General features: G+C 46.5%; 1 protein-coding gene across 3 annotated transcripts in view; it reads right to left on the minus strand.

Annotated features, from left to right (window-relative positions):
• The window catches only part of LOC135921310 (uncharacterized), a 143,371-nt gene extending 129,828 nt beyond the window's left edge, over window positions 1–13,543 (minus strand). For 2 of the 3 annotated variants that reach the window (XM_065455638.1, XM_065455635.1), the window contains exons 1-3: window positions 13,192–13,543; window positions 12,261–12,299; window positions 9,048–9,249 (exon numbers count right to left, since the gene is read on the minus strand). In XM_065455638.1, the coding sequence (XP_065311710.1) occupies window positions 9,048–9,249; window positions 12,261–12,299; window positions 13,192–13,390 (440 nt within the window). In that variant the 5' untranslated portion in view covers window positions 13,391–13,543. The remainder of the gene's footprint in view (window positions 1–9,047; window positions 9,250–12,260; window positions 12,300–13,191) is intronic. The other variant, XM_065455637.1, reaches the window with a different exon arrangement.
• Between the last annotated feature and the right edge of the window lie 955 nt (window positions 13,544–14,498).

The following is a 14,498-nucleotide window of genomic DNA, read 5'->3' on the forward strand; positions in this document are numbered from 1 at the left end:
GAGTTATGATAGAGTGTTTCTTTCCTGATTTCGTTTATTCCTCCTATGCAGTTACTCATAACAGGTTTCTTTTCCATTGCCGCTACACATGAGATTCTCTCAGCCTCTATGATTTCCCGCTTGACGTTCTTTGTTGCCATGTTGCTCACCATACAGGCCGCATACTTAATGGTAAGCTTCCTAGATCCTTTCCTCCACTGTGAATCAATGTTATTCTTGTACAAATACCTGAACGCTTACCCAGCCCATTTACTTTCTTCCATGTTCTTCAGTCATGCTTCATAATTTTACTGTGAGCTTCCCTCACTTCAATACAGGTCCAGCTCATATCACCCTGCACAGCTCCATCTGTAGTTTTCCCGTGAGCGTCCTAAGCGAGGCGTCCCACTGTTCTTTGGTTGCATAGAGCACTGATTGTGCCACTGATTTCAAGCAATGAACTGCATTTCCAAATATAACTCCTGGACCCATTAAAGCTTTCCACATGCACCGAAGCACCGCGTACCTATTGTGTCCCCATAGCGCTCTTTGTTTCATTATGGTCGCCTTTGTCTTGCCCTTTACAGTTATTGTTTTTTCCAGTGTTTGCATATATATTGTTACGGAAGGACGAAAGAAGAGAGAAGAAGAAGAAGATCGCGACGCGCTGGCTGCGGCATGTTGTGGGTGATCAGCCATCTTAATTACTCTGACACACCTTGCATATATATTGTAAATACAGCCTTCCTATGCTCCCAACATCCCCGTAAAATATTGGTGGGAGGTGCATGTTACCACGGCTGGAAACGGAACTCCGCAGTGGACGTTGCATCACCGTGCGCACCATGAATGACAGTGAGCATGCGGGATCAACGTCGTGGCCGCCTCCAACATCACCATCGCCAGATAAGTCGCTGTCGCCTTCGCTTATGGTTCTGCAACCCAAGGATCGTGGAACTTTCTGCGAGACCGATGGCGCCGAGTTGAAGAGTGGGTGGCTATGTACAAACGCGAGAGGGCGATAAACAGATGGGACCCTACGCTTATACTAGCTAACCTGTTGTTCTAACTAAGAGGCAGGGCAAAGGTGTGGTACGAAAACCACGAAGAGGAGCTAACCAGCTGGGACTAATGCATAGAGAAGTTGACAAAGTTGTTTGGCAAACCAGCTGGCCGTAAATTTGCCGCAAAGCAGGAACTGGCCTCCCGTGCCCTATCCCCCGCGGAGACCTATGTCTCGTACATCCAGGACGTGGTGGTACTTTCTCGTAAAGCCGATCACGACGTGACATAATCTGAGAATGTCGGGTGCATGCTGAAGGGCACTGCTGACGATGCCTTTAATTTCGCACATGCAATAGGTGCTCTAGAGTTCACGCTATCATTAAAGACTGCCTACAATTCGAGCAGGCGAAATGCCGACGTGTCTTGCAACCATTCGCCAGGCTTCCCAATACAGCCTCAATGTCGACGTGTGAAGATGAACCCGCACAGAAGCATTCGTGGCCATCAGATGACGCGGTGCGATTCGTTCGACATGAACTGGATGCGATGGCGCCCGCACTTTTCTGTTCGCGTAGCCCTAATGCTACCACTTCTTCAGTTCCCCTCGTACAAGCCATCGATCGCCAGGAGCTCGAAAACATTATTTTACATTCTGTCTGTGGTGTCACTAATCCCAGAGCTAATGAACGCCCTTCTACTAATTTCACTCCACCCCGACGCTTATCTCCGCGTTATCGCAACCCAAATAAGTGGAGAACTGCGGGCGACCAGCCAATATATTTCACCTGTCGCACATTGGGCTTGTCGCCCGATATTGACGCAACTTGTGGCCCTCAACACCTCGCATGCCGATTAACCTGAGCCGTTTTGATGGAATTGCCCACAATGTTTCGCCCACCGCCGAGTGTAACAGCGCCGACAATTCTTCTAGTCGCTCACCATCGCACACGAGTCTCGTTCACCACAAACGCGTCGCCATCTTCCCGTTCGCCAAAGCCACGTCGCCTTTGGTACCCTGTGGCTTTTAGCCGCACCCTTTCGGAAAACAAAGAAATGCAGCCCTCAGAAGTGGTGCAGCACTGCCTACTACTGCAGCAAATCCTCTGTCCGTGCACACAAGGAGAATTGTATTTGACATTAAAACAGACGGCGTCATTGTCCAAGCACTCGTCGACACGGGAGCCCACGTATCTGTGAAGAGTGCTAGCCTATGTAGACCTATAAAGAAGGTCCTCAACCCAGCAGCATCCAAAGTGCTTCATGTGGCTGACGGTGATGTGCTCGTTGTTCTCGGAATGGGTACTGCGCGTTTAGGTATAGCCGGCCGGCCTACTTCTCTTTGCTGTAATCGACAACTGCCCTCACGACCTCATCCTTGGGTTGGACTTTTTATCCAATCATTCTGCTCTCATCGACTTCGCCACCGGCATTCTTAAGCTGGAACTGCATCAACTCGCCGATACTCCGAGCGCTGCCATACCGCAGTTGTGCTCACTTCACGATGTGCGTGTGTCACCCCAGGCAGTTACTTACGTCACTTTGACCGCCACGACACAGGTTGCTCACGGTGAATATGTGACTCGCCCCATCATCGACGTGCTTTTGAACCGGGACGTTGCTGTTCCGCCTACGCTGGTCACGGTTACGAATAACAACGTCGTTCTACCGCTTCTGAATTTGAGCCTGTGCCCTCAAGTGATTCTGGCCGGCATGTTCTTTGCAAAGATCTTCTTGTGGTTCCAAATTGGTCATTGGGAGTCTAAATGCGAAGAGTGATTTATTAGCGCCAATAGCAGCTCACAGCTCTGGTTCCTTAACGGATGACTTCGCGAATATGATGGAACCTGTCCTCACCTCTGCACCGGCCATGGACATACGTCTCCCAGTTCAACCCTACAGTAACATCACTGATTTCGGCGACAGTCCTTTAGGCCAAACTTGTGTTGTTCAGCAACGTATAAACACTGAAGACACGAATCCTATTCGTCGGCGTCCCTATGGTGTATCGCATGCTGAAGGTCGAGTCATCCAATCAGAAGTGGACAAAATGCTCCGCAAAGGGTTCATCGAGCCATCAGATAGCCTTTGGTCTTCGCCTGTCGTCCTTGTGAAAAGGAATGAAGGTACCTGGCGTTTTTGCGGATATTATCGTGACTTAAACAGGATCACGCGAAAAGACGTCTACCCACTACCACGCATCGATGGCGCCTTGGACTGCTTGCATGGAGTTAAATACTTCTCGTTCATCGAAATTCGATCCGCCTACTGGAAGATTTCAGTTGATGAAATGAACCGCGACAAGACGGCCTTCACCACGCCGGATGGCTTATATCAATTCAAAGTGATGCCCTTTTGCCTATGTAATGCTCCTGCGACATCTGAACGTATGATCGACTCTCTTCTCCGAGGCTACAAATGGACCAACTTTCTTTGTTATCTTGACGACCTTATTGTTTTTTTCTCCCCAGTTCACCAGCCACATTACATGACTCGCTGTAATTCCGGCGGTCTTCCGAAAAGCTGGCTTCTAACTAAACTCCACGAAATGCCAATTCGTGCACCGTCAGATTACCGCGTTGGTACACCTCACTGACGCATCGGGTGTCCAACCAGATCCGGAAAAATTACCGTGGTACGCAGCTTCGCTGTGCCACGTTCTGCTTCTGACGTGCGCTGCTTCGTCAGCCTGCGTTCTTACGCCGTTTCGTCAAAATCTTCGCTGACGTTGCTCGCTCTTTCACAGGTATTTTAAAGGAGAACAAGCCATCCTCGTGGGACTCGCAGCAGGCTCATGCGTTCGTCGCTCTCGTCGGGTTTTTGACCACCCCTTCCATACTTACCCACTTTGATCTATCTGCACTGACTGAAGTCCACACTGATGCAAGCGGGCATGGCATCGGCGCTGTTCTCGCCGAACAACAGAATCATACCGAATGTGTGATAGCTCCATCACCTAGCGGGAGTGCTTGGCTTTAGTTTACGCTGTCGCCAAGTTCCGGCCATATTTGTAAGGCCGCACGTTCTCCGTTGTTACAGAACGCCACGTACTATGCTGGCTGTCCTCCCTCGGGAACACGTCGGGATGGCGTGGTCGCTAGGCTTTGCAGCTCCAGGAATTTTCATTTATTGTCAATACCAAATTGGAAGCGTCCACAAAGACGCTGACTGCCTCTCTCATCACCCCGTGGATCCCCCTGATCCCGCTAGATGATCCGGTGACCTGCGTAATGGCTTCTACTGACATGGCCGGCATGCGCACTGAAAAATGACGCGACGAATCCTTGCAATCTATCATCGCCGGAGCGCAAGCTGACAGTGCTGACGGCACGTGCCGCATGTTCAGGTGGCACGACGGCATCGTCTACTGCCGCAAGATCAACCCTGATGGCCCAGAGTTGCCCCTTGTCCTTCTTCATCTGCGATCTGTCGTTATGCAACAATTTCACGTTGCACAGGCGAATTGCGAATTGGGTCAGCGCCGGAAGGAACCTCCCCTGGCACCACTCAGACGACTCCATCCAATTGAAGTTCCCTCTGAACCATTGTTTCGCGTTGGCCTTGCCCTGCTTGGCCGCTTTTCGACGGCGACTGGAGGGAATAAGTGGATCGCCGTCGCTACTGATTACGCGACACGCTACGCGATAACAAAGGCGTTGCCGACTACTTGCGCAACAGACGTCGCCGATTTTCTCCTCCACGAGGTCATTCTCCACCACGGTGCTCATCGACAGGGACATGCAGACTGTGGCCGCTGCTTCTTGTCTCGAGTTGTGGACAATCTGATCCGCTCTTGTACCACTGAGCACAAGCTGTCCAGAGCCTACCACCCACAAACGAACGCTCTTACGCAACGTCTAAACAGAACAATCACAGAGATGCTGTCGATGTGCGTCTCCAACGATCACCGCGACTGGGGCGCCACGGTGGCCTACAGGTCTTTCGCGCATAATTCGTCCCGACATGACACCGCAGGATATTCACCCTTTTATCTTTTGTATGGTGGTGACCGCACGTCTCCGTTTGACACCACCCTCCCTTCTTTGCCACATGTTGCAATTGCGTACGCTCGTGAAGTCATCGCTCGCACTCACATGGCACGTCAAGTCGGCCGATCTTGTTTATTCGCACCGCAGCATAACAAAAAGAGCGTTATGACTGGTGCCATTCCTATGTTAAGTTCGCCGAGTACCTTGGCTGCTTCTTTGGTCACCATGTCCTCGGGTTGGCCTCTCCAAGAAGCTTATGTCTCACTACACAGGGATTTATGAAGTACTACGTCAAGTTAATTGCTTAAATTACGATAATTCACCCCTATATACAATTTGATGCATCCTCAAGTTCCACGCCTGTTGACGTCGTGCACGTTTCCCGGCTGAAGCCATACTTCGTTCACAATTATTCGCCTACCATGCGTCGAAACAGCGCTTCACCACCCAGGGGTCCTGTTACGGAATTGTGAAAGAAAAGAGAGGAAGAAAAAAAACGCGAGACAGTGGCTACTATGTTGTTGGTGTTTAGCCATCTTAACTACTCTGACTCATCTTGTATATATATTGTAAATACAGTCTTTCTATACTCCCAGCATCCCCGTAACAATATATTTCCTTCACTTATCCATATACCAACGTATTTATATTCTTTTACCCGAGGTATTTCGTGGCCCAGTATTGTCACTGTATACTCGTTGTTTTCATTGAATACCATAACATCTAATTTTTTAACTCAAATTTCAGACCTACCGTATCGCCTTCCTGTGCACATATATTAGCCAGACGTTGCATATCACTTTGCTTGTTATCTAGCAACACAAAGGCGTCCGCATCAAACAATTCTAGAAGCTGCTGCTCTACGACTGTACTTACCTGTATGCATGAGAGATTAGACCCTATATTACTTCCTTCTAACGCATTTTCCCTCTTCACCATGTACATCATAAACAGCAGTGAGGATAAAGGGCACCCCTGCCTCAGCACGTTGTTCATATCAACTTTTTCCTTGCTCCTCATCCCGCCCCATTCAACGCAAACGGTATTTTCTAGTGAAATCTATCTCAAAAGCTGTACACAATCGTCACCCATTCCTTTCCTTTACAGAATATCACGCAAAACGTTGCGGTCTACGTTGCCATACGCTGCTGTAATGTCTGTAAGGACCACATCTTACGGTCTCCTTTCTACTCTTGATATTTCTATGCACTGAGTAAGGACAAATATGTTATCGTCAAAACACCTACCTACTCTGAAGCCATTCTGAAGTTCTCACTAAATGTCATTATTCTCTGCGCATGCTCGCAGCTAAAGCTTAATTGCCTGCGTTGCTAAGCTGTATATTACCGATGTAACGGTCAACGGTCTATACGAGTGAATTATATCATTCTCCCCCTTACCTTTATAAATATAAATTAATTAAACTTTGTCGCAAACCACCTGGTATTCGTCTATTTTCAAACTTTTTGCTACTGCTTTCAACAGAGCTTCCTTACTTTTTGTCCTAGTCCATTATTCAGCCTAACGGGAACCTCGCCTAACCCTGTGGTTGTGCGCTTCGAAATTTTCTCGTCGGCTTTTTTCCAATTGAAATTTGTCAGCACCAGCTCCTTTTCCCTCTGGTTATCGTTGATGCTTCTTTTTTCTGCAACTGGGACCTCGCCATTATCTTTGAAAGATTCGACTGTTATTTTTAGGATGTAATTTAAAGCCGCGTCCGCTTCCAGTTTGTTTCCACCTTTGTCTAGGATATGTTGTTGTATGGCTCCAGACTTCCTGCCCAATAATTTTATGTGGTTCCAAAATAATCTGGGTGCAGAGTTATTTTCCTCACACATTTCTGACAACCGACGTTCACTTTCACAGTTTATAATTGCTTGCACCCGTATTTGAACCATTTATTTTTTCTCCCGATATAATTTATATTCCCCAAATTCTGGCTACTTCATCCCGCGGCAACTGCGCTTTTTTTGCCTGCCTGTGCTCTCGGGATGTTTTCTGTCGTTTGGTAATCCTCCTTGTGTGTCCCTGCTCATCAGCTTTTCGGTCACTTTTTCCCTTTCCCACGAACATGTTGCTTCTCTTTTCGTACTTCTGTAGTTATTAAGCTTAGATGCTCACTACATTCAGCCTCTTCGCTTGGGCATTTGCCAATTTCTTCCTCGACTCTTGCGAATATATTCGTAATTTGTTCAGTGTTCAAGTATGGATTGGCCATATTGCGCTCTTTGCTCTCTTTCCCAACTGCATATCTCGTATTAAAGATTATGGCTTTATGGTTACTCCCTATGCTGCTATACCGTTCCTCGTCAACGACTATTTCTCTCAACTCAGCATGAATTCCTTCAATTATCAGATAGTAATCAATGGGCGTCTGCCGTATTCCTACGTGGTCTGCTAGTCACACAAAGGCCCTGTATTCACGATAACAAGGTTATGATGCTCACAAAGCTTTAACATTGACTTCCCGTTGTTGTGGGTATAGCCATCTAGATCCTGTATATGGGTATTCATGTCACCTGATAGGCTACTTTCGGCATCACTACAGAAACCATTATTATCAGCACTTAGGCATTTCCCTAACACTTGATCATTCTCTGTCCAGTTATTTCCGCTCCACAAATACCCTAAATATCCTAAATTATTCCTAATTTTCAGATTTCATAGGCCGCAAAAATTAGAAGAAATGTGCGTGAGCAACCCATCAGTGTCGCTATCTGAAAGAGAGATAGGATTCGTCGATTTATCGTTGTGACTATTCCAATGTATATGTTCATGGTGCCATGGACACTTGTACGGTTCATTGACATGCACCACGGAATGTTATTTCTTAGCTTGTTTGTTTCCTCTCGTTCGGTATATGTTTATCGATGCGTGCGGAAATAAGATGTATAGTTGAAGGTAGTCCTGTATCTTCTATCTGTTTCCTTCTACGTCCTCGTTCAGCGGCACTTACAAAGTCTATCATGAATTCAAACCAACTAGCCCGCCGCCGTGTTTGAACGTGGTTCGTACAATCTATATAAACCGGGTGCTTCCGTTCGTCGAGCCCCATCCTTAATTTCTGAATTCCCCTAACATAATGGGTTGAGCCTCGCCCCTGCATATTGTTTTAATTTTCATCTCGGATATTTAACTGAACTTTTTCTGTATAAAGCTGACAGCGGATTAAAACTGAACCGAACATAAAAGTGTCTTATTTGCGAGGTCTAATTGTTAATGTACATGTATTGTGAAGTCTTTACAAGAAAACAGCGCAGTTTATCGTCACTGTCAAAGCAGGAGCTCTGGCCAAGATTTGCGTAAAATATATATTGGCCAATGTTTGCGTAAAATATATAATGTTGTAGAAAAAGCGAGCGCAAATTACAATAAGCAAACAATACAATAACAAATTAAGAATTTGCGTACTGGGCACCTTCCTATATTTAAACACCTACAATTTTTGCACTACTGCACGGTATCATTAATTCAAACCTCGGCCACTTTTCAACATTGAGATAATCCAGTAAGATATGCGGTTCAGTTCAGCTTTAGTTCACTAAGTGTACTATATTTTCTTATACATTTAGCCGTGTTGTCTCGTTTGCCTCATATTGCTCTTTATTTTACATTCCTGTAGATTGGGTCCGCTGTTTACTGAGACTACGAAATTTTGCTGTTAGTTATGCAGGTATTTCATAACTTGCAAATGTTGTCTAACTTCTCTAACTGGAAACAAGCTACTATGTTCAAATCACTGTCTACCAAAGGATTATTTTGTAAAACCAACACTGCTGCTGTTACGCCCAGCCCAAGCGACCAACCATGACAGAATTTTGTCCGTGACCATCACGCTAGAAATTGCTCCTAGGGGGTCAGCGTTCTGCCTGGAACCAACACGGCTCAATTAAATGTCCAGGCTCTAACGCGTGGTTTCCTAAGAGTTAGTAAGATGCATATATCACACTTTACACTCACTTCATTCCTTTACCACATTGTTACCCACTAAAAAAATCTGTGCAACTGTTTTTCTTGCCCACACATACACGGGCTCGCTGCGCATACGTCCGAAGGGCATCGCTTGCATACACTCACGTGTCCTGGACCAACAATCCGTGATCCTCGATGTGGAAGAGCTTCATCAGGTGACACAGGCGGTACATCGGCGTGGTGATCATACTCAAAACGGTCATGCGCATCCAAATAAAGCACACGTAATCGGCATCGTCATATCTGTACTCATGAGTCAGGTTCACTATGTGGCAGTAGGTAGCCGCAGGCCACGCCGTGAAGTACACTGCAAGACAATTTACTCCCATACATGCATATTCGTGAGATAGACATGCTTTTATTAACCCAATTCTCTCATAAAAATTAGGTAGGGTAGATAACGTGTTACACACCTTTTCTGTATACTCTTCCAAAATCACGCTAGCGTAAGGGAAACTCGAAGTAGTCGACCCTTTCAACCCGCAGTCGCTTAAGGCTGCTGCTGAGGTTATGCTACCGGAGTGCGCATTCAGTGACCACAGCGAGTGATACATACATGCGTGCTTTGATAAAACAACAGCCGCTAGATGTTGTCGCCATGGTCCTCTCGGCCGAATAAAATTTTCATAAGATATCGCTTCGTTTTTAACCAGAATTCATTGGCGTCTTTAGAGTCTTGCCTGAATGAATAGTACATACTGTCTCATATCGCTTAACACTGGACCAAAGTGCACGATCTTAACGTGTTTCGCATAGACGACGGATATACATCGGCAAATGCCAGCCACAGCCGCGCCTTAACAGCAACAAACTCCCCACGAGCTTGTTCCTCCCTTTATATATTTTTTTGCTTCGGCATTTTGACCCACGCGTACCCTTGCGGCGATGTCATGGCCTATCGACTCACAGATGTAAAAGCGTTAGGCTGAATCGTAAGGGTAGAATTTTGGGCGTCGTGGAGATTATCATGAGTAAAGGTTAAGTGTAGTAAAAACGAGCCGACGCACCAAATTTCGCAGGTCGCCATGTCATCCGTACGCCACCATTTCTGTTGAAATAAAACGGCTCATTGTGCAAGGCCATGTTATCGATTTTAGACACGGATTATCCGCGAGCAATCATGAAGAACAGTGCCCTCTGTGTGTGTACTGTTCCTTCTGCTATGTTATTCGCCGGAGCAGTTAGCTAATGGTCATTTGTTAACCTAGCGTTATGTCGCATGGCTTCTTTCCTGTTGTTCATGTCACTGTTTTCGCCTGATAACAATGTGTAATGCACTTTAGGCTAAAGTGTATATCGTGTTACACTTCCTCTCTTTTACGACAGACGAATACTACTGCCAAAACATAAATAATGCACCACCTTAAGAAATACACTTTTGTAATTCTTTTCGTCTCAGACGGATAAATGCCCTATCTTTTCTCACTGAAATGAAGAACCACGTGGTAACAACTCCGTCTGCACCTGGCATCTTCGCATTATTTTCTATTTCTATGCCTGTGAAATGTTCTCTGTCATATTGGTCCACCTTGTGTGGACAGAATTACTCGTCGTACAAGAGTTCTGGTCATACTAAGAGGCTTATAGTTCACACTAAGACTCACACCTGAACAACAGCCAGCAATGGGGATGCAGCAGCGACTGCTAGCGAAATGCAGACGGGACATTTCCAAGGGAAATCATGAGTGCATACGAGGAAGCTGACATAGTGTGTGACTGTGCTTATTGGTGATTATGGATAGAGTGAGATATGGATGGTCCTCATATGTGTTCCTGGGTCCCTGTAAACACTTGTAAACGAACACATAACTTGTCCCCAACCACCCAGGCACGTACGCCGATATCTGGTCCTTTGTGATCTCGGGCCACGAGCTGTGCTTCCTAAACGTAATCTCTAAAGTGTTACGAAAATCTCTCCACAATCTCTTTCTCTCTCGAACTTTCTTAATGGAAGGCACGTACAAATCTTTGAGCCATTCCGACTGGTGTTATGCGGGCTGAATAGTACTTTCCCTGAAGAGACAAGCACACCTCTGTCATATGCGCCGACGGCAACGCTTGTTTCTATTCCAGCCAAGGCGCGCTCACGTGAGTTGAACTCTGCTTCGCGTTCTCTATAGCTGTATCGCGGTTGCGTTACACGGGGCAACTTCTTTGCTGAGTCGTGCTGCCTCCTCTCTGTCTCCTTTTTTAGTTCACAAGAAATGGCAAAGTAGACTCGAGACAATAGATATCTATAACAATAGTGTTTCGGCAATGCGACTTGTATTCTTCGCCACGACTTCTCGACGGACCATCACGGAGCAGCACTGCTCCATCTTCATTGGAGCAGTGATGTTTACCTTTTGACCAACCCAATCTGTCGGCATTGCTTCCGTGGGGTAGTGCGCAGTGGCTCATAGGCACGCTGCTTAGCCTTCGACATGTCTCTTGTGGCATTGTGGCCTGTAGGGCTTCGACAGGAAAGAAAAATGGCAGTCGCCTTTCAACGCGGCGCTTGAGACGACCCGCATTACACGAATCGGCTTATAAGTAAAACCACCTGTGCTACCGCGATGCGTGTGCTATTTAACGACTCTGTTCTTTGCAGGATTACGCGATGAAACAACGTCACTTAAATATCATCACTGTAACGATTTGTCTTCCTTAGCCTCACAATTCCTTTAATCAACCGAATAGCTATCCAAGGCGCGTTCGGGTATTCGCTTGCGTTGACAATAGCGTCGATGATTTCTTGACATCATCATCATCATCAGCAGCAGCAGCAGCAGCCTGGTTACGCCCACTGCAGGACAAAGGGCTCTCACATACCTCTCCAACTACCCCGGTCATGTGTTAATTGTGGCCATGTTGTCCCTTGCGAACTTCTTAATCTCATCCGCCCACCTAACTTTCTGCCGCCCTCTGCTACGCTTCCCTTCCCTTGGAATCCATTCCGTAACACTTAATGACCATCAGTTATCTTCCCCCCTCATTACGTGTCCTGCCCATGCCCATTTCTTTTTCTTGATTTCAACAAAGATATCATTCACTCGTGTTTGTTCCCTCACCCAATCTCCTCTTTTCTTAGACCTTAACGTTACATGTACCTATCATTCTTCTTTCCATAGCTCGTTGCGTCGTCCTCAATTTAACATTAATTACTATTACTATTAACATTAACAATTACTATTAATATTAGTATTTCGACGAGCAGTTCCTGTAATTTTGGGAGCACTATTTCAGACTTTGAAGAAGCCCGGTAAGGCTACGGAAACTAAGGTTCGTGGTAAAAGTGCATAAGTGAAATATGAAGGAGAAATAAACATTTACACTTACAGCATTTGACCTTCGGTGGTATAAGATAGAATGCGCGTCCTGAAATGAGGGATGATAGCGCGCCAGGTGTAAGTCACCGCAGTGGAAAATGGTAGCAACAAAATGATGAGCGACATGTCAGGCGATATTTCTTGTTCAAGCATTGGTGAAGACTAGCGAGCCATTTTGTTCCATGGAGTCAAGTCGCTGGACGCGAGTCTCAGTGCCCGGTATTTGTAGCCTTCGGCACGCTCTGCGCAACCTGTGACGCCGGATGTATGTTCCAGAGGTGCAAGTCGTTCCAGTATTTCAAAGATTGATTGATTGATTGATTGATTGCTTGATTGATTGATTGATTGATTGATTGATTGATTGATTGATTGATTGATTGATTGATTGATTGATTGATTGATTGATTGATTGATTGATTGATTGATTGATTGATTGATTGATTGATTGATTGATTGATTGATTGATTGATTGGGGATGTCAATAATACGTGCGTAAATAGTCTGGCGGCAACCATATCAGGTCGACGTTAATGCGATTAGCATTGAATCAATGTAGATCCCCACCGTATTGTCACTCCCAAATTGCGTCATGCATGAGGCGTGCACTGCAGCCGGACTCCTCTCTCGCGCTTCCTTTTAGACTCGCTGCGGCATCTACGCAGGAATGCCGCCACGACATCCGCGTGTGGCGCGGGCCTGAACATGTGACGCCAGCTCGAGTTCCCCCGCACAGCGTAATTCCTTTTTTCATTGAATAGCGGCACATACGCACTCACACGTACCGAGTTACCCAAGTTGGCGTGAAAGAGTTTAAACACAGACAGACATGCAGACATACCGCAAACTCAGTCAGCTCAATGCGTGCACAGGGGTGCATAGAATTAGACAACAGGATGTCGCAGCTATGACTCGCATGGATACCATTTCCAGCAGCGACGTACCTTCTAGTTCAGAGGCAACGTTCCTCCGAAGGAGTGTTCTCTGGTGCGCATTCGCCTCGGTGGGGTCGAACAGGCATAGCGACGCTACTGCGCACAGCATGAAAGCGAAGTTTAGCGAAAGTCCACGACCTCTGACCTGCGCAAGCAGGGACGAAGAAACCTGACGGACTAAGCCGATGAGTGCACTTAGAGTGGGCATGTCTCCCTTGAATCGGCGTCGATTGCTGTTGCCCTACGCACGAAAACGCCTTCTTCTTCGTCTTTGGTCAGACGCTCAATCGAGTTTCAAAGGCATCCAGGCGTTACTGAACTTTTTAAAAAGTGCCGGCCTGGACTGTAGGCTTTGAGCATGCCAAATTGCTTGCCATATGATTTGCATCCTCCTTCTCTCGTCATCGTCACCCATCATGCGCCTCTTTCTGTTCTCTTTCTTTCCCTATTCCCCTTCTCCCCACGCATAGTAGCTGGCTAGAGGAATGTACCTCAGGGCAACCTTTCTGCATTTCGCATCATTAAACTTCTCTCACTCTCTTGTTCTTGTTTTTGTTCCCTAGTAAAATGGCGCAACCTACTCTCGGGGATCGGCCATGATGATGATGATGATGATGATCAGCACCAGAGTCTTCATTACATGTAGTGGGAATCACAGATTACACTGGTGCTGAAGAAAATGAGACTTCGTCGTATTAAGTTTCGGCCATCAATCGAAAACAATACGACGAAGTCTCGTCTTCTTCAGCGCTCGTGCAATATGCGATTCCCACTAATGAACTCTCCGGTGCTGCTGATTATCACAGCTTCTGTGCTTGGACACTCACACAGGGACCTCACACAGACTCAAACAAGGATATATGCATCGCCATAGAGCAATTCATTTGTAAACCTAATCGATTTCAGTGTCAATGGTATTAATCATTTCATTGTTCCCTCATTGTCTCACTTATAATTATATATACCTACTTCCTACGTTTCTCTGTGCTCTATCATAATGACTGTTTACTAAACCGTCTTTTACTCTTCCCGCTTTAATTTATTCATCAAAATTACTGATTTCTAAGTTTATTTCCTTAAGGGCCCAGACATGGTCAATCCGCCCGTCCGTTCCGCCCTAGCCCGGCCGCGTGCTGATGGCTGTCAAGTGGAGAGCGACGAGCGGTCGCACCTTTCCCGTCCGCACGTCTGCTCGTCTCTCATTGGCTGACCGAGGCGGACGATGTCGGGTGTCGCCTCAGCAAACATGGCGCTTGCTCGAAGCGGGTACGCAAGCCCTAAGCTACAGCCGCCTCAGAAACAGTCTATTTCTCTCC

The sequence above is a fragment of the Dermacentor albipictus genome, chromosome 1 (genome assembly GCF_038994185.2).
Source record: "Dermacentor albipictus isolate Rhodes 1998 colony chromosome 1, USDA_Dalb.pri_finalv2, whole genome shotgun sequence".
Lineage (NCBI taxonomy): Eukaryota > Metazoa > Arthropoda > Arachnida > Ixodida > Ixodidae > Dermacentor > Dermacentor albipictus.